The following is a 23,153-nucleotide window of genomic DNA, read 5'->3' as shown; positions in this document are numbered from 1 at the left end:
CATCTGTTCCAGCTGTAGAAAGGCTTCAGATGATACCTGATATTGAAAAAATATATACACCAATCAAACGTTTGCCAAAAGAAATGCCGTTCTCTATATTGAAGCCACTCAGGCTCCTCAAGGACATCAAGCAAGGATGCTTTTGTCTTGCACATTTGCTGCAATCAGTTTTACAGAGCCAAGTTTCAAGCCCTCGTGATTTCCAAGAGGGAAAAGCACAGAGGGGTATGCCACCTTCTATAAGACAGCTCCATTCTGCAGTTTCCTCAAGAGATAACCCCTGATCATCTCAACAAGCACATGCAGACAGGTCAAAAAAGGAGTGTCTACAAGGAAATACATTCTTTCCTGATTGCAGCAGTATAGGAGAGTCGAGTGACATCCCCAGATAACCGAGTCTGAAGAGTCAAAGTCCCTCCATCTTGCTCTCGCATGTTGTTGGAGATCCGGCGGCTATTTGCTAAGCCGCAGCTCTTGGTTAACATGCATTTCACTTGCCTGACAAGCAAGCAAGAACGTTAGCGTTCTCAAGGTTGAAGGATCTCTCTTACCTGTGCTCTGAACAGACCTTATAGTAAGAAGGCAGCTTCTTGCAACTTATGGTCCGCTTATTCTTTCACCTGTTAGGACAGATGGAAGGCAATCCTATTACATGACAGTAACTCCCATGTCTTAAATTAGCCCAGAGGTCCCCAACCTTTTTGAGCAACAGGACACTTTGGGGGGCGGGGGGAGAAGAGCTGGTTTTTATATGCCGACTTTCTCTACCACTTAAGGCAGAATCAAATCGGCTTACAATCACCTTCCCTTCCTCTCCCCACAACAGACATCCTGTGAGGTAAGTGGGGCTGAGAGAGCTCTAAGAGAGCTGTGGCTAGCCCAAGGTCACCCAACTGGCTTAATGTGTAGGAGTGAGGAAACCAACCCAGTTCACCAGATTAGTCTCCGCCGCTAATGTGGAAGAGTGGGGAATCAAACCTGGTTCTCCAGATCAGAGTCCACCGCTCCAAACCACACCACGCTGGGAGCTAAGCGCCCTCCGATAACTGAGAGAATCAGTGTTTTCTGCAGACACAAAGCTGATGCCTCCTAGGCTCTTCAGAAGCACTGCATGCTCCAAGGACTTAAGACGAAAGCCAGAATTAACTCCTTGCTTCAGGGAAAGAGAAAACCAAGCACCAGGAAACACAACAGCAGGCACCATGGCGCCCATGAGCACATTATTAGAGATCACTGTAGCTGATGGTTCTGGGTCCATACAGAATGTCCCCACTGTCCTCGATTTTCAAGCACAGGCACCCCAGCACCAATCAAGACCACTCAGTCCCCAAGAAGCAACCCCTCCCTACTGTTTCACACACTTGGAAGCCTGGGTTTGGTTGACACCGGGCAGGTCCTCAACTGAGAACTTGTACCTTCCTAAAAATGTTGCTGGACAGTTACATAGAGACCAACTGAACAGCGACCGTCAAGGAAGAGTTACTTTTGGCACCTTTTTGACCACATCAGCCACACAAGAGACAGATGCAGCTTCGACAGGGCCACGGGGGGCGTGGGGGAAGCTGTTAAGTGAGCTTTCAACGGAAAGAGGCTAATTTAATACAACTACATCAGACACAGTAATTGTCCCACCCACTGGCAAATCCAGGAGCAACTCTACAGGGGCTACACTGCAATAGAAAAATGGCACCAAGACTATCTATACTCAACTGAAGAATGATTTCACTTACATCTAAACAAAATCCTCTGCTGCTCAAGTCACTGGTAAGGATGAAGAAACGCGGCCACCAACGTTACCATCTTCAGTCTGATGCTTTTCTTGAGTGAAAGATGTTAAAAGTCAGGGATTGCTTTATTTCTATGTGTGCCTCCGAAAGACAGACACACCAATACTACCGCATTCCTAGCAGGGCCTCAATTTCAGTCCATCCCTCCCACGCTTATAGTGCCTGCCAGCACTTTTGGGGATTTTTTAGGAAGGGTGGCAGGAGCCAGTGCCCCATTGAGTGTTAAATTAGCAGTTACTCCTGAAGATCTCATAAAGCCACCAGAACAAAAAGCATAAGGAGCCAAATATGACTTTTCTAATTCACCTAGCAGCAGCTTATTGCGTGGGTCAGTGCATCCCTCAACTTCCCCTCAAAGGATGGGGCAAGCTTACCTGTTTTCTTCCTGGCAGAAGACAAACCCCAGTCCAGTGCGCAAGCCATTTGGAGACGTTCCTCCAACACAGCGTTAAGACTTGGAACACAAGAGAGTAGGGAATTATTTAGCATAAGCATCTGGGCCTGGATATCTGCATTTTCTTGGGACGTATGCCAGAGACTCACAATGACATACAAAGCTCTTGTTTTAACCCACCTTACAGGATTGTTGTGCAGATGTAAATGTAAAAGGGATTCGCCCAGCAATCCCTTTACTACAGTATACAATGTCACATGGCTTCCAGCCTACTTCACCAGAGGCACCATGGGGTACTGTAAAGCTAGAGAACCCCAGCAAGTCCCACAAATGGAACAATCGGGAACATGTCAGAAGCCTGGTTCACACACACGCAGGAGAGCAGAATCCAGAGCTCAAGATGACATACGCGATGTTCCCTTCCCCATTCAATCCTCACAATAACCCGGTGAACTATGCATAGGGTTGCCAACTTCCAGGTACTAGCGGTGAAACATCCCTGCATAAAAGGCCCAGGAGTTTTAGATCAGCCGGTAGGTCTCCTCTTGCAGGACCCTGTAGCTAGGGTTGCCAACCTCCTGGTACTAGCTGGAGATCTCCCGCTATTACAACTGATCTCCAGCTGATAAGAGATTGGTGCCCCTGGAGAAAATTGCTGCCTTGGCAATTGGGCTCTATGGCATTAAAGTTCCTCCCCTCCCCAAAAAATCTCCAGGTTTTTCCCAACCCGGAGCTGGCAACCCTAGGCAGGCAAGGCCAAACGCACTCAAGGCCACCCAGCCAGCTTCACAGCCACGTGGAGATTCAAATTTAGCTGCCAGGATAAAGTTATCAATTTGGCAATGGTAAATTTGGCAACAGTAAATGGTAGAATTATATGTATACCAATGAATTGTTTTAAAATAAATTTCTTTGTGATTTAATATATACCCAAGGTCGCATAAAAATTTCTCGGGCAAAAAGGGGTCACGACTGGAAAAAGTTTAAGAAGCCCTGGACTATACCACTTCAGACTGCCAACTAAGGATCACATTTGGAATGCTCCTCTCTGAAAAAAACAACAACAATCCTGCGGGCAAAGAGAGGGGATAAACTTTGCCCTGGGCTGTACACGTGTGCCTTTTACATGAAGATTTTTTTTTTAATAAATGCAAAGAAACATTCCGAGCAAGCATGCCCACGTGTAATGGGGACCTGCCACAACTCCTGAACGTAGGAATCATGCTACAAGCTACTAGATCTCAGTAGCAGTTTAGGCTGCTAAACCAGGATTTCTAAAGACAGCCTGAAGAAAACGTATAAAACCTGCCCTCACCAGGCAGTGGGGTTGTAACACGCCTGCATAAAACCGACGGCGGGGGGAGACTACCTAATTCTACAAAATTAGTAGCTGTAGTGCAGCCGGTTAGGCCCCCTCCTCCAACGTTACACTAACAGAAATAGGAGAGAGGTTTCAAAATGTGAAACACAGCAAAACCAGAATGCTATGCTAATCCCCCAAAATCAGCAGGTTAAAGCATCCTCGCCTCCCCCAAAATCAGCAGGTTAAAGCATATTCGCCTCTTCCGCCCACCCCCTACAAAGAGAACTGGAGAATCCCTCAAGCAAGTCTGAAATACCACAAACCAGCCCCTCATTTGATTGCACTTTATTATTAAATAGAAAATGAGAAACCTCAACTGATTGTATCGACACTCAATAAAGACCTATCCCCCCCAGAAACAAAAGGATGGCGATGGATTACAACAACCGCCCCGCCCGTTTTTACCTTACTAACCTCTTTCCAGCGCAACGCAACCCAAAAAGGAAAACGCAAGAAAGAAAGAGCGTGCCTCAGGATTGGTCTTTTATAGTCACGTCAAGTATCGCCGGCTCTGATTGGCTCTTTTTAAAAGCGCACGTTGAAAAGGCTCTTGGGAAATGTAGTTCCCGGGAATGCCCTCGCTTGCATGCGCGCCTGTTTGCTGAAACCGCGAGAAAACAGAAGCATCAGATCCAAAGGAAGGGAGGAAGGACAGAAACGCCCCGTCCCCTTTTGCAGGGTGGAAGCGATCGGTGACGATCAAGTGGAAACCTGATTCAGTGCTCTCTCTCTCTCTCTTTAATGGTTGCTCCTCGCTCTTAACGAAGGGTCCTAGCTCAGTGGAGAAGCTGGTTCTATGCTTGCGACTGGTCTATGGTTCACATGAAAGGGACTCCGGTGCAAATAAACGAACGTCTCTAGTGGAATCTCAAGATTTTCTTCCAGTATCAGCTTTCAGGGGCTAGAGAGCCAACTTTTCACCATGCAAACATTTTATGTAGAAAATAGGAAGATTAAAAAAAACCAGTAGTGTCAAATGGCCGTGAAATGCAGGCAGTACAGGGTAAAATGGAGTTCTGCAAAATTCAAATTGAGAAAAATAAACACCTGTAATGGATGGGGAGCCTCCAAACGCTGCTAAAACACATAACAAAAGGAGTGAGAAATCTCATGTTTCTGTTAGTGTGAAGCCTTAATCCCTTAGGGTTGCCAGCCTCCTGGTGGTGGCTGGAAATCACCCAGAATTACAACTGATCTTTAGGCTACACAGATGAGTTCCTCTGGAGAAGATGGGACACTTTGGTATTACATAGGGTTGCCTGCTCCGGGTTGGGAAATACCTGGATATTTTGGGGGTGGGGCCTGAGGAGGGTGGGGTTTGGAGAGGGGAGGGACTTCAATGCCATAGAGTTCAATTGCCAAAGCGACTGTTTGCTCCAGGGAAACTGATCTCTGTCACCTGGAGATCAGTTGTAATAGCAGGAGATCTCCAGCCACTGCCACCTGGAGATTGGCAACCCTAGTATTACATCAGGCTGAGTTCCTTCCCTGACCCAAACAAGGCCCTCTCTAAGTTCCATCCCCAACATCTGGAATTTTTTTAACCCAGAGCTGGCTAATCTTGTAATTGGGTGGCAGAGGCTGAGGAAGGGTGTGTGTGAGAGAGAGACAGAGAGAGCTAGAGAAAGAGAGCAAGAGAACCTGGAGAGCCATGGATCTAAGGTCTGATAAGGTATAAGGTAAAGTCATAAACCATATTCACCTGCAAGGAAGATGACCATGATAACCACCCTGGAAAAAGTTATACTCAGAAAGTTTTATATACCTAGACATAACTGTAATCTGTATGTGAATATATGCATACCTGGGGGGGGAAAACCCTAGTCTTGAATTTGAGTAAATACATCATCCATATGATATGCTCTGGATGATTAGAAAACGGAGGGAGAAGTATCCTAATGCCCTTGTAGAGATCTGTGGTGCGTGTGTATTTGCCATGCTTCTGGTCGCCATATCTCCAAAAGGATATGGTAGAGCTACAAAAGAAGAACATTCTGTAGTGTGACAACTGGCTCATGGTGACCCCTTCCACGGGGTGTTCCAGGCATGAGATGAGCGGAGGTGGTTTGAAAAGGGCACCCAAAATGATCAAGGGGTTGAAGCACTTTCCCTGCAAATAAAAGTGAAAGAATTTGGAGCTTTTCCGTTTAGGAAAAAAAGACGACTAAAGAGGAACAAGGCAGAGATTTGTAAAATTATTCACAGCATGGAGAAAGCAGGGAGAGAACTTTTCTCAGAAGCACATGATGAAGCAGATTTGTAGTAAATTCAGGACAGACAAAAGAAAGTGTCTCCACACAATTTGCTTATGCAACACGACATACGAGGTCACCATAATTGATGGCCTTGACTTGATGGCCAAAACAAACAAACGCTGCCATAGTGAAATAGGACCTCCATGTTCAGAAGCAGCGTACCTCTGAATTCTACCTGCTAGGGAGTGTTAGAAGAGGGAAAGGCATCTGCTTGGCCACTGTGTAACTGTGAAGAGTCTGAGCTGTTGAGAGCTCAGATCTGGTACTTTGATTTGCTGCTCCGGCGAGAACATTCTGAAATGCTGGCACGTTGGTCAAGGACAGCCGCATGCGGAGCTCATAAGCTACCCATTTCAGAGTCCCACTGCACTCAGTCAGAAGTGCTTTGGCCATTGCAGTGGAAATCTACAGACAAAGCTCACTGTTGTTTCAATGGGGCTTGCACAGTAAAATTTCATAGGGGCTTGTGCTCAATAATACACACGGGGTGGGTGGGGAGTAACAGTTGCAAACTGGCTCCAGCTAGTACTCGAGTATCTGCTTTTCATATATGAATGATGCCTAGTCTAGCTGTTCAGACATGAGAAATGTAAATCATAGCCCATAATCTGTGTACATTTTGTTTGCTGCACATAATTTACTCTGATCTCAGAAATAGTTTTTCCCTTAGAGCTGGTACAAAATAAAGACTTGTAGTGTGGAATATAAACAACTGTTTATATCTGCCATTTGAAACTTCCTGGCTTAAAAAAAAAAACACCAAAAAAAACACACCTCGAAACATGTTTTGCAGATGCTTTCCCCATACAATTTATTACATAAGTCAACAACAGCAGGAAAACACAGAAAGGACAGGCTGGAATGGGTACCAAAATCCCTGACAATTCAGATCCCCATCTTTGAAATTTTTCTGCTGCCTGGGTGCAGCCAATCCTTGTTCCCTCCTCCACAACAAAGTCATTCTAGCTGTATCTGAAGAAGTGAGATGTGGCTCACGAAAGCTTACACCCTGCCAGAAACTTTGTTATTCTTTAAGGTGCTTCTGGACTCTTGCTCTTTTCTACCACAACAAAGTGAACACCATCTCCTTCCATGACATAGGGATGATAATAGATGTGATCTAGTGCATTACTCCCTCTGACTTCTGCTCCCCAACCTCCAGAAAAAGAAGCATGTCTTTAGATAACACCAAATAACTTGAACACATGAAGCTGCATTATATTGAATCAGACCCTTGGTCCATCAAAGTCCGTATTGTCTACTCAGACCGGCAGCCGCTCTCCAGGGTCTTTTACATCACCTACTTGCCTAGTCCCTTTAACTGGAGATGCCGGGGATTGAACCTGGGACCTTCTGCATGCCAAGCAGATGCTCTACTACTGAGCCACAGCCCCTCCCCAACTTATGGATTTCATTAGCTTCAATAGCTTTAAAAGAGAGGAATCAATAATTTTATAGAGGATAGGTTTATCAGTGGCTATGAGCTATGTTGGGCTAAATGGAACCTCTATGTTCAATAGAGTTAAATCCCCAGCATCTCCAGCTGAAGGGACTAGGCAAGTAGGTGATGTGAAAGACCTCTGCCTGAGACCCTGGAGAGCCGCTGCTGGTCTGAGTAGACAATTCTGACTTTGATGGACCAAGGGTTTCATTCAGTATAAGGCAGCTTCATGTGTTCAGAGGCAGCATACCTTTGATGGCCATTTGCTTGGGAAGCAATAGCAGGGGGAGGCTTGGGCCTTTGCCTTCTCGGTTATGAGCCTCTGGATCATCTGGTTATCTACGGTGGGAAGGAGAATGCTGAACTAGTTGGCTTATTGGTCTGACCCCACGGAGCTCTTCAGATGTTATGGTCTTATTCCAGATCATGTATGAGGAAGTTAAAGAACACTAGTCCCAGTCCAGATCTCTAGGGAATTTTTACTTCCCTGGAGTAGATGAACCATTAATACAATCCAGCAGGGCTCTTCGGGTGTTTGAAAAAGCCCTTACAGAGTGGCTAACTATGTTATTTTGTGCCATACCAAACGAAGTTGTATTAATCATCAAAATATTAAATGGGCAAAGGTGTTGAGCCTTGAAGATACAGGATCTAGACCAAATCGCAATACATTCATTCCACAGGACACTTTGGGCCAGTTCATGTAATCTGATTTATGAATGATGTTGCTTTTCCCCACTGCAAGGGGGTACCCCCCCCCCCCCCCGTCACGTGTATTAAGGGAAGATTCCCTGGGCTGGGGGAAAGCACAGGGGTTGTCGGATCTGCAGGATTCAGCCCAACAGAGCATATAACAATACAATGGTGTATTTATTATAGGAGGGGTAGTCCTGAAGGGCTCCGTGGGGTCAGACCAATGAGCCATCTAGTTCAGCATTCTCCTTCCCACAGGATTTTGTTAGACCGCAACGTCCGAACTGTTCAGTTGTCATTGCCAAAGTCAGCAGGTCAGTTGTATATCGACTGCCACGTTCCTGATGGCTGTCAGGCCAGGACCGGGTAGGTGGCAGCAGTTGCTACCCCACAGTTGTTCTCCTTCATGGCCATGAGAATGTAGCCATCATTTCCCCAGTAGGTGGACCAGGAGTTCTTGATAAGCCAGTAGTTCTGCCCCTGGAGAACCCCGTAGCCTACAGCCAGGACTGCATGATCCAGCTCTATAGTCTTGTTTCCTGGAAGGGAAAATGGAAAAGAGGCAATTCACCACTCTCTGCCAGTCACCTTTGAGAAGAGCTTGGACTGTTATTGTAGCCATCTTATGCTCAAAAGACACATATTTTCTTCATTGAAAGAGGCAGCTTTCAGGGGTTCTTTTTAGAGGGGGAAGGGGTGGGGGAAATGGTCTTTTAAACTCTGTCCTCCCTTGCATTTCTTCTACTAAATAAATCAGGAAGATGGCAGGTAAGGAAGGGGTAAGAGCACCACCATCTCTGCACCATTCTCTTGTTGGAAAAGTCTTTTAAAATTATTATGAGTGAAAACGTAATGTTTGAGCCCCGATGAAGAAAAGCAAGTACCTTATGAAGAGCAAAATCCTCCTGCTCCACCCATCCCCATCCCTGGTATATTATCAGAAATAGACTCAATGAAATATCAATTGCCAGAGGACTCATTCACACGGCCTTTCTACTTGGGAGCAAGAACACTGGTGTGTGTGTGTGTGTGTGTGTGTGAAGTGCCTTCAAGTCTGGTTTGCCAGTGCCTTCCTCTGCACAGCAGCCCTGGTATTCCTTGGTGGTCTCCCATCCAAATACTAACCAGGGCTGATCCTGCTTAGCTTCTGAGGTCTGACGAGATCAGGATAGCCTGGGCCATCCAGGTCAGGGCACTATCCAGGTCAGGGCCATCCAGGTCAGAACACTGGATAAATGGTTAAATCTGCCCCCTGAAGAATTTGAGGTTTCTTTTTAAAAAACAGCCACAAAGGTTCTAGTCTTCTGGTTTCAAAAGAAGAAAAAAGGGGAAAGTGGGGTCATTGTTCACAGAAGGTTCCGAAATGCCAAAAAAGCATAGGATAATTTCATGTGGCCTAGCTTCCAGATCTTTCTATCCTCTGCAAAGACCAAGACTTGCCTCTCCCTTGCAAAAAGTCCTAAAAGGTTCTTTTCAAGGGGGAAGGGTGGGAAAAGGGGCTTTTAACTGCCCTCCCTTGCTTTTCCTCTGCTAAGTAAAGCAGGGTGGCAGCTGGCCGGGATGATATCCACACTCCCAATCACCACACTATTTGTGTTCCCCCTGCCACCCTCACTCCTGCCCCTCAGTCACATGGTGCAGAATACCATCTGTCACCGCCCCCCTCCCCCGGCACTCCCACTTTCCCCCTTCCCGGTTGAGCGGCAATCAAAGCTGCAAACAGCAAAAACAAAGGGCTGGGGGGGGGGGTAGGAATGCACAGCTTAGTTCTGCCATTTTGCAGACAAGAAGAAGAACAGTTGGTTTTTATACCCTGTTTTTCTCTATTTTTACAGAGTCTCAACACTGCTTACAATCGCCTTCCCTTTCCCTCCTCACAACAGACAGCTTGTGAGGTAGGTGGGGCTGAGAGAGTTCAGAGAGAACTGTGACTAGCCCTAGGTCACCCAGCAGGCTTCAAGTGGAGGAGTAGGAAATCAAACCCAGTTCTCCAGCTTAGAGTCCGCTGCTCATGTGGAGGAGCAGGGAATCAAACCCAGTTCTCCAGAGTACAGTCCGCAGCTCTTAACCACTACACTACGCTGGCTCTTACCTTTATATCATTCACTAGACTGCCTGCAGTTAGACGTCCACATGGACGCTCTGCTCGTAGCCCCCTATTTCCTCCTTTGAATCAGATGAAGGGGTTTTCCTTTGAACCAGTTTAAAGGAAGGAGTCCTGCAAGTCATGCTCAGAAGTTGCAAAAAATGCAGAGGCATGCCGCATTCCATGTGTGTATGGGGGGGGGGGATCCAATGTAGAAGGAGCCATGGACCTGTCCCCTTTTAGTTAAGTTTACTGAGACTATCCATAGCCTACCAGCCTCCTTATGTTAGTCAAAGCTTATAGAGCCTTCCTACCCAAATGTCTGCCCACCAAAGAGGCCTCAAGTTCAAGAGCCAAACTGTACTTACCACACTCTGGTTCATAGTAGATGCCACTGGCATAGAAGGCAAAGGATTTGTGGGAGGCGTCAATGTTCACGGCCACAGGGCCATGCTTGTAGAGCGCAACCTTCAGGGCCTGGGTGTCTCCAGAGTCCATGATGAAATAGCCAGAGAGTTGTGCTGTCAACTCTGATTGGTTGTAGTGACAATAGCCATTCTGAAAAGCAAGGACAACAGAAAAAGGTGAGAAAGCTAGTGCAGATTTGCCTCTGAGCCCACAGTTCGGCAATTCCTTCTGATTTATAAACTGCTAATGATGCATGCAAGGTAGGAATCTAGGGGGCTTCTTGGGAGTCACAATGGCACGGGAGTGCAGAGGAGCCACAGGTTTTCCAGATCCCTAAAGCTATGATTTCCAATGTGGTGCCCATGAGAACCATGGAACCTGCCAGTGTATTTCCTGTTGCCTACTTGGTCATTCCCCAAAGCAAAGAGCCATTCTCTGATTTCTTCCACTTCACTAGAGCAGGAGGTACTTCAGAAGATGCTCAGGTGCCATCATCTTTGCATCTCAAGGGAGCACCAATTCAAAGACAGCTGAGAAGCTCCTATCATGAAACCTCCCAACATTTTTTGCAGAGGGTGACCATATTGGTCTGCATAGAACAGCTGGATTCAAGTCCAGTAGAACCTTAGAGACCAACAAGATTTCTGGGGTATGAGCTTTCGAGAGGCAAAGCTGTCTTCATAATACCATGCTGTCGGCTGCTGGCCTTCTGTTTTGCTTTATGTTTCTCCTGCTGCCCCTCTGAGCTGACAGGAGGGCTGGCAACCCTAGACCTCACTTTCAAAGAGAAAAGTGGGCAAATGACAGACAGGTGTAACTCTGCTTAGTTTCCATTGTTTAGGGTAGACATGCATTCCCTTGTTCCCAGATCATATGGTTTTTTGACTGGGACACCTAATGCAGGGTAGTGTTTTTGGTTAGAGTTTGAACTAGGCCTGGTGAGACCAGGCTTCAGATCTCTACTCAGACACAACTCGCTGGGATGCCATATGCCCACTTCAGGCGGGCATTCTCCTGCTAAAGGCCCCCACCCACCTACATCTCCGGGGGCTGGCAGGAGAATTGTGGGGGAGTGACAACGACACTCTACCACATGCCAATGTCATGTCCAGGCAAAAACTCAGACGTGAGCTCAGCCAACATTCTAGAAACTCTATGGTATTACCGCTGATGTGCTGAAGTCATGTCCAGGTTTTTGCCCAGATGTGATGTTGGCATGTAGCAGGACATCATGTTCATCTCTTGCCTAATCTGTCTCACAGGGTCATTGCAAAATGAAGAAGGGGACAATGGTGTGTTTCTCAGCATCTTGGAGGAAGTGTGAGATGAAAAATGTGAGACTGAAGTCAAGCCACAGGTAGACTCACCTGGCCCATGTAAGGCCCGTAGGACTCTGTGCTAGGAATCCCACCATGTCTCATGATCCACTCGTACGCAGACCACTCCTCACCACCATCGCAAGCGTGGTTTCCAAAGCCCCAGGAACAGTCCACTAAAGCTTGCTGGGACAGTGGAGTCAGCACTCCGGTCTCAGGGAAAGGGAGAAAAGAAGATTCCTTAGTTGGGACAGCACTCAAACCATCACGGTTCAATGGACAAATCCCTAGGGACGACTCCTTAATTGTTGATATACTGTACATTTAGGAACAATCCCACAAACCGTGCAACTGATTGTGTATAAAGACGGGGTATGTGTGAATAGAAGCAGGATTGGAGGTTAAAAGCACCTTTGTATGGTGAAAAAATAGATACCACTTTAGGCAACTTACGGTAAGTCTTTTTTTTGTTCTGTTAGTTTTGTATGTGCAGAGATATTTTTGACAAAGAAGGATTCTGCTATGCAATCCTCTCCTGGGGTGGGGTTAGAGCCCCTTTCCCAAATCTACAGTGTTTGTGGCTTTTCAGTGTAGAAAAAAGAGAGCCCGGGGGGTTGTTCTATATAATTATGCCTAACATGGAGAAAGTGGAGACATATCTATATAAAGAGAGAGAGAGAGAGAGAGCATTTTTCTCCTTCTCCCATAATGCTTTAACTCAGACTCAAACTAGATGTCATGTCTTACATGAGTCGGGACACAAGTACTTGTCCTAACTTGAATGCAGTTGATCATTTCAGGTCTGACCCCTCCCCCATTTTTTCATGACACAATGCATAATTAACTGTGGAACAACAGTTGCCAACTTCCGGGTGGGGCCTGGAGATCTCTCGGAATTTCAGCTGATCTACAGATTACAGAGATCAGTTCCCTTAAAGAAAATTGCTGCTTTGGAAGGTGGACTCTATGGCATTATACCCCATCAAGATCCCTCCTCTACCCTCTCCATAGGCTCCACCCTAGGGTTGCTATGTCCCTCTTCACCACCGGCGGGAAGTTTTTGGGGCAGAGCCTGAGGAGGGCAGGGTTTGGGGAGGGGGGGGACTTCAATGCCATAGAGTCCAATTGCCAAAGCGGCTATTTTCTCCAGGTGAACTGATCTCTATCGGCTGGGGATCAGTTGTAATAGCAAGAGATCTCCAGCTAGTACCTGCAGGTTGACAACCCTACTCCACCCTCAAATCTCCAGGAATTTCCCAACCTGGATTGTCAACCTTATGTGGAAGTTCTCACTGCTACAGGATGCCATGTTAGCTGCTTGCTTACTATGGCTTTAAAAGAGATTTGTGGAGAAAATATCTGTCAATTGGGATTAGCCATGAAGACTAACTGGAACCCCCATGCTTGAGAGCAATGTAGATATGAATGCTAATTGCTGGGGGCAACCATAGGGCCAACTATAGGCCAAGCTATATAGGTTTGGCCTCTCTGTCCCTGGCTTATGTGTTTTCCACAGTGGAAAAGAGGATGTCGGACTGGACAGACCACTGGAATGATCCAGCAGGGCTCCTCTTATGTCCCCCTATGTTAGGGCTGCCAACCTCCAGGCACGAGCTGGAGATCTCCCACTATTACAACTGGTCTCCAGGCGACAGAGATCAGTTCCCCTGGCGAAAATGGCTGCTTTAGCAATTGCACTCTATAGCACTGAAGTCCCTCCCCTCCCCAAGCCCCGCCCTCCTCAGGTTCGGCCCCAAAAACCTCCCACCAGTGGCAAAGAGGGACCTGGCAACCCAACCCTATGTGCAGTCTGAAGGGAACAGTTTTACAACCTTCTCTGCTTTCTGTAAGAACTAGACTTGAAAATGTTGACCCCTAACCCCCTGTATGAAGGCACATAATGCTACAATTTTTCTGAAGCTACTCTGCTCTGGTAAGTGTCTAGATGGCTCTTTTTGTCTTCAAGCCCCTGGACTCCCACCTTGAGGAAGAGGGCCCCCTCCAGCGCTCCAGTGGCAGCAAAACTCCAGCAGGATCCACACACAGCCTGGTCTTTGACAGGGGTCACAGCACCTTCATTGGTGGCCAGAGTGGAAGGAAGGACACATGTCAACCAACACACCAGCGCCACAATCAAATTTTTAAAAGCAATCCCAATGCAGTTTTCAGTGTGCAAATGGTCACAGGAGCAAAAGTATATATTTGGATGAAACTAGGAACTTGGTCTTTAAAGGACCAGCGGCATCTTATTCGTAAGCAAACATACAAACATAACATTCAAATATCCTGTCCCTTTAATAATGGCTTAATGGGATGTTATTTACTAGAGGATACAACTTATCTCCATGCTATGAAAAGCTTCCACTGCCCATTTCTATAAATTAAAGCTCTAATTCCTATAAATTAGGCCTCTAGACAGGAAATTTTTTTCCAGGCCTACTGGTAGGGTTGCCAGGTCGCTCGTCGCCAATGGCAGGAGGTTTTTGGGGCAGAGCCTGAGGAGGGTGGGGTTTGGGGGAGGGGAGGGACTTCAATGCCATAGAGTCCAATTGCCAAAGCGGCCATTTCCTCCAGGTGAACTGATCTCTATTGGCTGGAGATCAGTTCTAATAGCAGGAGATCTCCAGCTAGTACCTGGGGGTTGGAGGAGAAAATAGACACCACTGTACTAGTATCAAAGGATAAGAAATTCAGTACAAGAGCGAAGAATACTTATAAGTGCAAACAAATATTTATATGCTACAGTGTCTAATACAATACGCACTTCATAAATATACAAAAAGAACCATTCATACAGTTGTAACACACATACACAAAATCATCTCTAGGATGGTGGTGAATGGAAAAAGTTCAATAGAAGGTGAAGTTTCTCTCAAGATATGCTCAACAGTCTTCTGTATTCATTCCATGCAGGTAAGCAGGTAAGTAGAGGTAATAAATATTAATTCAGGAGGAATAACTTCATGGAGGATACGGCCGTTTCATATTCTTGACAATTTGAATTCTTCATCAGTCCTTCAAGCATTTTCCTCTTATATTGCACATCTTGATAATAAATTACAAAGTGCTGGATATAGTTCAATTCCCACGAAGGGTAACATTCACAAGTGTAGCCATGTAAGCGATGTGAAACTAACTATCTAAATACAGGTATTTAGATAGTTAGTTTCACATTGCTTACATGGCTACACTTGTGAATGTTACCCTTCGTGGGAATTGAACTATATCCAGCACTTTGTAATTTATTATCAAGATGTGCAATATAAGAGGAAAATGCTTGAAGGACTGATGAAGAATTCAAATTGTCAAGAATTTGAAACGACCGTATCCTCCATGAAGTTATTCCTCCTGAATTAATATTTATTACCTCTACTTACCTGCTTACCTGCATGGAATGAATACAGAAGACTGTTGAGCATATCTTGAGAGAAACTTCACCTTCTATTGAACTTTTTCCATTCACCACCATCCTAGAGATGATTTTGTGTATGTGTGTTACAACTGTATGAATGGTTCTTTTTGTATATTTATGAAGTGCGTATTGTATTAGACACTGTAGCATATAAATATTTGTTTGCACTTATAAGTATTCTTCGCTCCTGTACTGAGTACCTGGAGGTTGGCAACCCTACCTACTGGTCACCCTATCTAGTGTACACATGCAAAGGAATACCATGGCAGAACTACAAAAATAGGTGATTATTTTAGACTGCAAGTGGTGGATCTCTCTCTCACTCACACAAAGAAAAATTCCACGCAACAGAAAATTAGCATTGCAGAAGAAAAAAAGACTAATTGTTCTCTTTGCTTTCTGTGTACAGCTGAGCTTCTGGCAAAACAGCACACACCAAAAGGTACTCTTCCATGACCCTCTACCAGCAATATAAAATAAAGCTGTCCATGCTACCTTCTCTGATCACTGCCACCTCGTTTCCTACCACATATGAACCAGGCCCAAGTTTTCCATGTTCATTTCATGCAAGACGATATTTTGATTGTGAAAGAAATTTAGGATCCAGCTGAGCCCCCGGATCTGAGATGCCCATATGCTTACCAAAAAGCCTCCAGTCCAAGGTTTCTGGCAGGTTGAGGTCATTATAGCCTTGTGATGGGAAAGACCACCCATTATTGGGGCTCCTGGTTTTTAACCTCCCCCTCAGCACAGCCATCTCCTCTGCAGTATGATCGGCCAGGTGGTTCACTGCCAGTTTGTAGGAGAGGTTGGCTCGGTTCTTGGAGTGAACATACCTGGGAGGAAACAAAAAGGAGGCTGCAGAAACAAAAAGGAGGCTGCAGAAACCATTGTTTTCAGACATGAAGATGATACAAGAGTCTCTGTGGTATAGTGGTTAGAGTACTGGCCTGGGCCCTGGAGGACCTGAGGTTCAAGTCCCCATTCAGCCATGAAGCTCACTAGATGATCTTGGGCCAGTCTTTGTTGTTCACCTTAACCTACCTGAAAGAGTTGTGGATATCAAATGGGCTGGAGGGGAGAACCACACACTGCCCTCAGCTCCTTTGAGGAAGAGCAGATGAAACATATGATAGCACAATCCTTTCCCATCAGCTTTGTTCACAGGTTATGCAGGTTTACATTGTAAAATCTGCCTAATCTATTTGACCAGTAATGACAGTGAGACAAATGAAATCAAGGCCGTTTCCCACATTGCAAAGCCCTAGTGGCAAATCCTTAGGCCTTTTGGTCAGCTGTAATTCCTTAGGTGTGCCCAAGCCTGATCCAGATCAGGACCATGGTGCTTAGGGAAAAGCAGCCTAAACCTTCTCTCCTGACACAGCAGGAACTTTTTTGTTGGACCTGTACCAAAATGGTGGACCTGTACCAATGGTGGACCTGTACCAAAAATATTGGTGAAAAATTAATAGAGAAATTCAGACAATGCTGCGAGAAAATTTTGAATTAGATCCCAAATATATGCTGTTGGTTATAACCCCTCCCCAAGTGAACGTTGTTAATAAAGAACTTTACCAATATGCAACTTCTGCTGCTAGAATTGTCTACACTAGATACTGGAAATCCAACATAATACCAGCTACTACAGAATGGAGCAGCAAACTTCTTGGTTTTGCATTAATGGCCAGATTAACTTAATTGTTAAAAATGAACTCCATAGACGAATTTATGATAAAATGGCAACCTTTATATGATTATTACTCACGTGCCATGAATACTTATTAAAAACAAAGAGTTTAGAGAATTACTTTAGAAATTACTCAAGGAATGCTTACAATAATGTTTACATGTTTAAGACGACTGATGTTATGTTGATCTGACGATATCTTAGATTGGGTAAAGCTCAGAAGATGAAATAGGTTTGATATTTTCCCCTTTATCACTTTTTTTTTAACTTTCTGTATCCCTTTACAAAAACAATTTAAAAAACCCTTCTCTCCTAGTACCTTTTTTCCTGACCTGAACATTCTGGGGACCTGCTACCTCTAGGGTTCCCAACCTCCAGGTACTAGCTGGAGATCTCCTGCTATTACAACTGATCTCCAGCCGACAGAGATCAGTTCACCTGGAGAAAATGGCCGCTTTGGCAGTTGAACTCTGTGGCATGGAAGTCCCTCCCCTCCCCAAACCCTGCCCTCCTCAGGCTCCGCCCCCAAAATCTCCAGGTAGTTCCCAACCCGGAGTTGGCAACCCTATCTACTTCTTCTGCTGGGGGAAACTTACCTGTAATGATGGGTCCCTATCCATGTGGGTCCTATGACCTTGGGAATCAACAATCCCAGGGACAAAAGGGACTGCTGGGGAAAACAGAATGCAGCACGGATCCACGCGATGTGACCCACTGCCGTGATTCCTACCCGTTTTGTGGGAGAAGTGGTTGAACTTAACACAATCGGGTCTTATTTATTTGTTACATTTCCACCCCGCTCTCCCCAACCCGAAGGCTGGGCTCAGAGCAGCTTGCCGCTCCTCATCCCTGCCACCACCTTCTGTACCTCCTGTTGTGTATGAAGTTGTGTTTCCTGTGCTCCATCTCCTTCTCGCTCTTGTAGGTCTTCCCGAATTTCTTCCTGTAGCGCTGAAAGAGATGCTCATGGTGTCTGCTTATCTCTCCGGTAGTCCCAACAAATTCCTGCATGGGATTGGCCATGATCTGGTGTTCTAGAGCTGGCCTGGCCCAGTTTTCACACTTGATGTCTGTGAGAGAAAAGAAAAAGTGACTGAGGCTGTTTTATTTAGTTCCCTCTGGATTGCCACAAGCCGAGGAGAAAACTGATATGAGGTACCAGTCTGTGGTCTGTAGGCCCATGTTATGAAAACTTTGTAGAAGTTAAGTAGGTCTGCTTCTGGTCTATATCTGGATGGGAGGAGACCTCTTAGGAGTCCTTGAAAGATGTGTTGGCTTCCAGGATGAGGAATAGGTAGGATTAGGGTTGCCAACCTCCAGGTACTAGCTGGAGATCTCCTGCTATTACAATTGATCTCCAGCCGATAGAGACCAGCCGACAAGAGATCAGAAAATGGCCACCTTGGCAATTGGACTCTATGGGATTGAAGTCCCTCCCTTCTCCAAACCCCACCTTCCTCAGGCTCCGCCCCAAAAATCTCCAGGTATTTCCCAACCCAGAGCTGGCAACTCTAGGTAGGATGTAACTAAGTCATGGCAATAAGTACTTTTGAGTCACAGAATCTGTGGGCACTTTGGACATTTCGAGAAGAGGCAGTGGGCACTGTAACAAAACGACCCCCATGGGGGTGAGGCCAATCATGAAATGGCTGCCATGTGGGCTGGGACTAATCACAGAACACTGGGTGGTTGCAAGCCAAGCACGATTCTGCATTGGAGGTAGTCAAGCACCCTTCTGCATGGAAAAGACCTGCAGGGGGGCACCCATTTGGAAACAGCTGTAGATCTTTTGAAGCAGCTCCTATTCGGACAGTGATCTTTCCAAAACGATTGTATCAAACCAGGTTCTGGAAAGATCAAAGCAGAGCAAGAGAAAACCTGGCTAGCAGATGATTAGGGGAACATGTGGTAGGGTTGCTACAAAAATACCCCAGAGCAACACAGGATGGATCAATGTGGCAGCCAAACTCAAGAGAACAGTATTGTTCTGCACATACCATGAGGGAGATCAAAGACATCGAATGGGAAGGTCTGGGAAAAGCTGGTATAGTCAATCTCATACTTGTCGTAGTGGGAGCCCAAGAGGGTGTTGTATCCCGACATCTCATAATGCACAGGCACAAGCCCAGTGGAAGTTTCTGCCACCCACAATGTATAGATGTTTTTCTTCTTGCCCCAGTATGACATGCTCTCCAGCACTGTGCAGTTCCATCCATTGTAGGTTTCCTGCCGTATAGCCTGGAATTGGCAATGGGAAAGAACAGGAAGACAATCCAGTGTTTATTTTTCAATATTTATACTTCACTTTTGTTCATGGTTCAAGGCAGCTAACAAATCACCAGAATAAAAGAGAACCCAAAATAATCTTTCCCTCCTAACAGATAACCTCCATTAAAAGCCCTGGGAAACAAAATGGCTTTGCAAAGCTTACTAAACATTTCTAGAGATGGCACCCCTCCCCAGCCTCCTCAGGGAGGCCATTCCACAGAATAGGAGCTATAATAGAAAAGACACGGCCTGTAGTTGATACCAGCTTGATACCCTAAGCAGGTAGGACTGCAACTGGCACTAGGGTTGCCAACTTCCAGGTAACAGCGGGAGATGTCTCGCTATTACAACTGGTCTCCAGCCGATAGAGATCAGTTCACCTGGAGAAAATGGCCGCTTTGGCAGCTGGACTCTATGGCATTGAAGTCCTCCCCCTCCCCAAACCCCGCCCTCCTCAGACTCCACCCCAAAAACCTCCCGCTGGTAGCGAAGAGGGACTTGGCAACCCTAACTGGAACCCAGGGACTTACAGGAAGAAGCGGACCTTTACATAAGTGGCACCTGGGTAGTTTTGGACCATTAGCCAAGTGGTGGAATGAAGGCTCCAAGAATCTCCATCAGGCATTATCACCACCCCAGTGTGCATTTGTGCGCGCGCACACACACACCCCAGAGAGGAGGCTCCTGAGGCACTCACCTGGAACTCAGTTAGGGCAGGGAAGATGTTTTGAGGCCTAATAGGAAACTTAGATGTGCCATTGACCTGGAAACATTTCCTGATATTCAGGCTGGTTTCTGTGGTTTCTGGGGTTATCTTGAAGCTGGCCCCAAAAGGCTTCAAGGAGCCACGCTGGTAAGTGATCACCTGGCCTGATGCAAGGAGAGAAACATGGATGATTTAATTGCCTCAGAAAACACACCCATTCCTTATTTAATTAGCAATTCCAGCCCACCCTGTCTCTCATGCTAAATCAGATAATGAGATTTCTTTATAAGGCCACATAACTTATAGCACCATCTCTCTCTCAGCCTATCCTACCTCACATGACTGGTTTGAGGATAAGAAGAGGACACTGTTGTAAGCCTTTTGGGGTCCCTATTAGAGAGAAAAGTGGGGTATAAATATATCAGGCCATTGGCATGTTTCTTTGGTTGAAAGCCAGTGCAGTACGTTGGTAAGCGTGTCAGATAGGGTTGCCAGCTCTGGGTTGGGAAATTCTGGAGATTTTGGGAGTGGAGCCTGAGGAGGGTGGGGTTTGGGGAGTGACCTCAACAGGGTACAATGCCTTCCAAAGCAGCCATTTTCTCCAGGGGAATACTTGTCTGTAGCCTAGAGATCAGCTGTAATTCTGGGAGATCTCCAGCTACCACCGGGAGATTGGCAACCCAGGAGGATGGGGCTACACAACCTCAAATCCCAACTCATACATATAGCTCATTGGCTAAGCTAATCTACCTCACAGGATTGCGAGGGGGAAACAAGGGACAGGAGAACCATGGGGGAAAGGCAGGAAAAGGTTGTTATAGGCAGGAACATCTCCCCTTGCTCCTTTCAAAAAAGATTAAAAGCAGTTCAGGGAGGGAGCTATTGTTAGAAGTAGCAGAGGAGGGGAGCTTGACACTTTCCCCACTGTTTTTCTACTTGAAATTGCTCCTCCATTCTTCCCACACCTGTTTTCTCCCTGCAGTGATATGTCCCGTGTAGAGCTTCTTTCTCAAGAAACAACTAGTGAAGGAAACACCTTGTAATGTAATTCAGATTGCCCATGCTCAACATACATGTGAGCAAAGACAGATTTCTGCATTCAGAGGGAATGAGCAATGAATGTTTTTTTTCCTTTCATTAAGCTACTGCGACATGACTCTGCATACCATGATAATACTGGATCCGGCTGTTTCCTTCTGTCGCGTTGAACCAGGCCTCAAAGGGCTCTTCTATTTTAGCATAAGGCAGTCTGAGAACCCCTGGAAGGAAGCAAGATGGTTGGAACTGGTTAGCGTGGAAGAGAGGTCGTTGTGGACTCTGGAAATCTCCGTGAGGCTTGTCACAAAGTGCAGGGTCTGTTGTCATCTGCACAAAGGCAGAGCACGAAGTTTGAATCCGTGACTTTCAAGATCACAGTTCGGTCACTCAGCCACTGTGCTACACTTGATCACATTATGGGCTTTTAGAAGTATAGAAATTGTCCCCTTCTCAATTGTCTGGAAAGGCTCTGCTCGGGTGTGATACATATAGTATAAGCATTAGGCACTACAATTGATTGAAACACACCTGATCCATAGCCCTCACCTTGACGGGAAATTTATTTGCAGCATTTCTTCCTGATGGGTGGAAAGCTGGGAATATCCCACCCTCCCCAAAGGACATCTGTTGAGATTTTGGAAGTGCTGAGGTGCACAACAGACTTTCCTGCTGTCCCTATATCACAAAATCCTGAGGCATCTCAGAGATACAAATAACTAAACAGGCAATCAAATGAACATAGAAGGGTACCAAGTGCCTAGTATTACCTGTGGCATGATAGGCGTCCCCAAACATGACAAGCATCTGCAGAGGTTTGCATTCCGTTGCTGAAACAGAAAAAAGGTGTTTTTAATGAGTCCCCATATTACTGTACGCCCTGACCTGGATGGCCCAGGCTAGCCTGATCTCGTCAGATCTCAGAAGCTAAGCAGGGTCAGTCCTGGTTAGTATTTGGATGGGAGACCACCAAGGAATACCAGGGTTGCTGTGCAGAGGAAGGCACTGGCAAACCACCTCTGTTAGTCTCTTGCCATGAAAACCCCAAAAGGGGTTGCCATAAGTTGGCTGCAACTTGAAGGCACTTTACACACACACACATATTACTGTACTCCTTTCCGAGTTTGCAGCAAAAGATTTTGGCTCACAATGATCTCTCCCCAGTGAAACAAATGTAAAATAACACAGAATGGCAAAAGAAATAGAATTGGAGTCTTTGTTTTTGCTAAGAGAAAAATGATGCCAAGACACAAACAAATCACCATGATTGCCCATAGCTCTCTACTACCCATGAGGGCTTCATTTAATCACACGAGATATTTCTATATTCTGCCTGGGATTCAGCACTTGCTCATCAGACAGCTAATCTGCAGGACCGCACTGTTGTACACAGACAGACTTACCAAGGAAATAAGCCCACAACAAGACAACCAGCATCCCCATTCTTGCAGCATTCACTGATCAGACACACTGCTCTCAAAAGCACCTTAAAAAGGAGCAACATTGTCAAGCAGAGGTCAGGTAGCCAATGGTTCAAGCTGGACCCTCCCTAAGGGTGGGATCAGAAAGATTACTGAATTCTAGAATGGGGCTGGGAAAGGCTGCTTATAGCTCCCCCAAAAGGGAGCAGTAAGTCTGGCTATCGGAATTTCCAGACAACCGTGTTGAAAATGATCACGTCCAAAGCGATTGATTGATCACTGCAGGTGAGGTCAACCAATGCTACCGGGGAGCCCAGAAATAGGGCCATGCAACGCTCCCCCAGTGGTTCATCTTCCAGGAACTAGTATTTGGAGGTATACTGCCTCTGAACATGGAAGCTCCAGTCAGACATCATGACTACTAGCAGTTGATGGACCCATCATCCACACATTAGCCTAACCCTCGTTTAAAGCCATCTAAACTAGCAGACATATCCATGCCTTGAGATGACAAATTCCATAAGTCAATGATGTGCTTTGTCAAGATATATTGGGTTGGATCCCACAAATCTGTTCCATTTATGGTGGAAATTTCCCTCAGCACACAGAGCCTTGTAGAGAAGACTCCTTGCACTGGGAGAAAATGCCAGTGGAACAGATTCATGGGATCCAACCCAATTTCTTATGTCTATTTTGAATCTGTCAATCAATTTCACTATGTGACTCTGAGTTTCAACCTTACTCTATCCACAGTATTTCCAGCTGCAAACATTTCTGTCATTTTCTCTTCTTATACATCTTTTTTAAAAATACTTTATTTATACCCCACTTTTCTCTTCAATTGGGACCCAAAGTGGATTACAGCATTCTTGCTTTCTCCA

General features: G+C 45.9%; 1 protein-coding gene and 2 non-coding genes across 3 annotated transcripts; all 3 read right to left on the bottom strand.

The window, feature by feature from the left end:
• Positions 1-358: 358 nt before the first annotated feature.
• LOC130475897 (small nucleolar RNA SNORA44) lies at positions 359-489 on the bottom strand. Its single transcript, XR_008933268.1, has one exon. It is a non-coding gene; the product is annotated as a small nucleolar RNA SNORA44 (small nucleolar RNA).
• Positions 490-1,407: 918 nt separating this feature from the next.
• Positions 1,408-1,547, bottom strand: LOC130475895 (small nucleolar RNA SNORA16B/SNORA16A family). The gene has a single exon (XR_008933266.1). It is a non-coding gene; the product is annotated as a small nucleolar RNA SNORA16B/SNORA16A family (small nucleolar RNA).
• Positions 1,548-8,284: 6,737 nt separating this feature from the next.
• Positions 8,285-22,294, bottom strand: LOC130474752 (digestive cysteine proteinase 2-like). Its single transcript, XM_056846447.1, has 11 exons — positions 22,255-22,294; positions 21,622-21,681; positions 20,983-21,075; positions 19,808-19,980; positions 18,840-19,080; positions 17,711-17,912; positions 15,798-15,991; positions 13,725-13,816; positions 11,795-11,956; positions 10,388-10,577; positions 8,285-8,472 (listed from the first exon to the last, which is right to left on the bottom strand). Exons 1-11 carry the CDS (start codon positions 22,292-22,294, stop codon positions 8,285-8,287), a joined length of 1,635 nt encoding a protein of 544 aa, XP_056702425.1.
• Between the last annotated feature and the right edge of the window lie 859 nt (positions 22,295-23,153).

The sequence above is a fragment of the Euleptes europaea genome, chromosome 3 (genome assembly GCF_029931775.1).
Source record: "Euleptes europaea isolate rEulEur1 chromosome 3, rEulEur1.hap1, whole genome shotgun sequence".
Classification (NCBI taxonomy): Eukaryota; Metazoa; Chordata; class Lepidosauria; order Squamata; family Sphaerodactylidae; genus Euleptes; species Euleptes europaea.
Note: the sequence above shows the minus strand (reverse complement) of the source record. Positions and strands in the feature narration are given on the sequence as shown.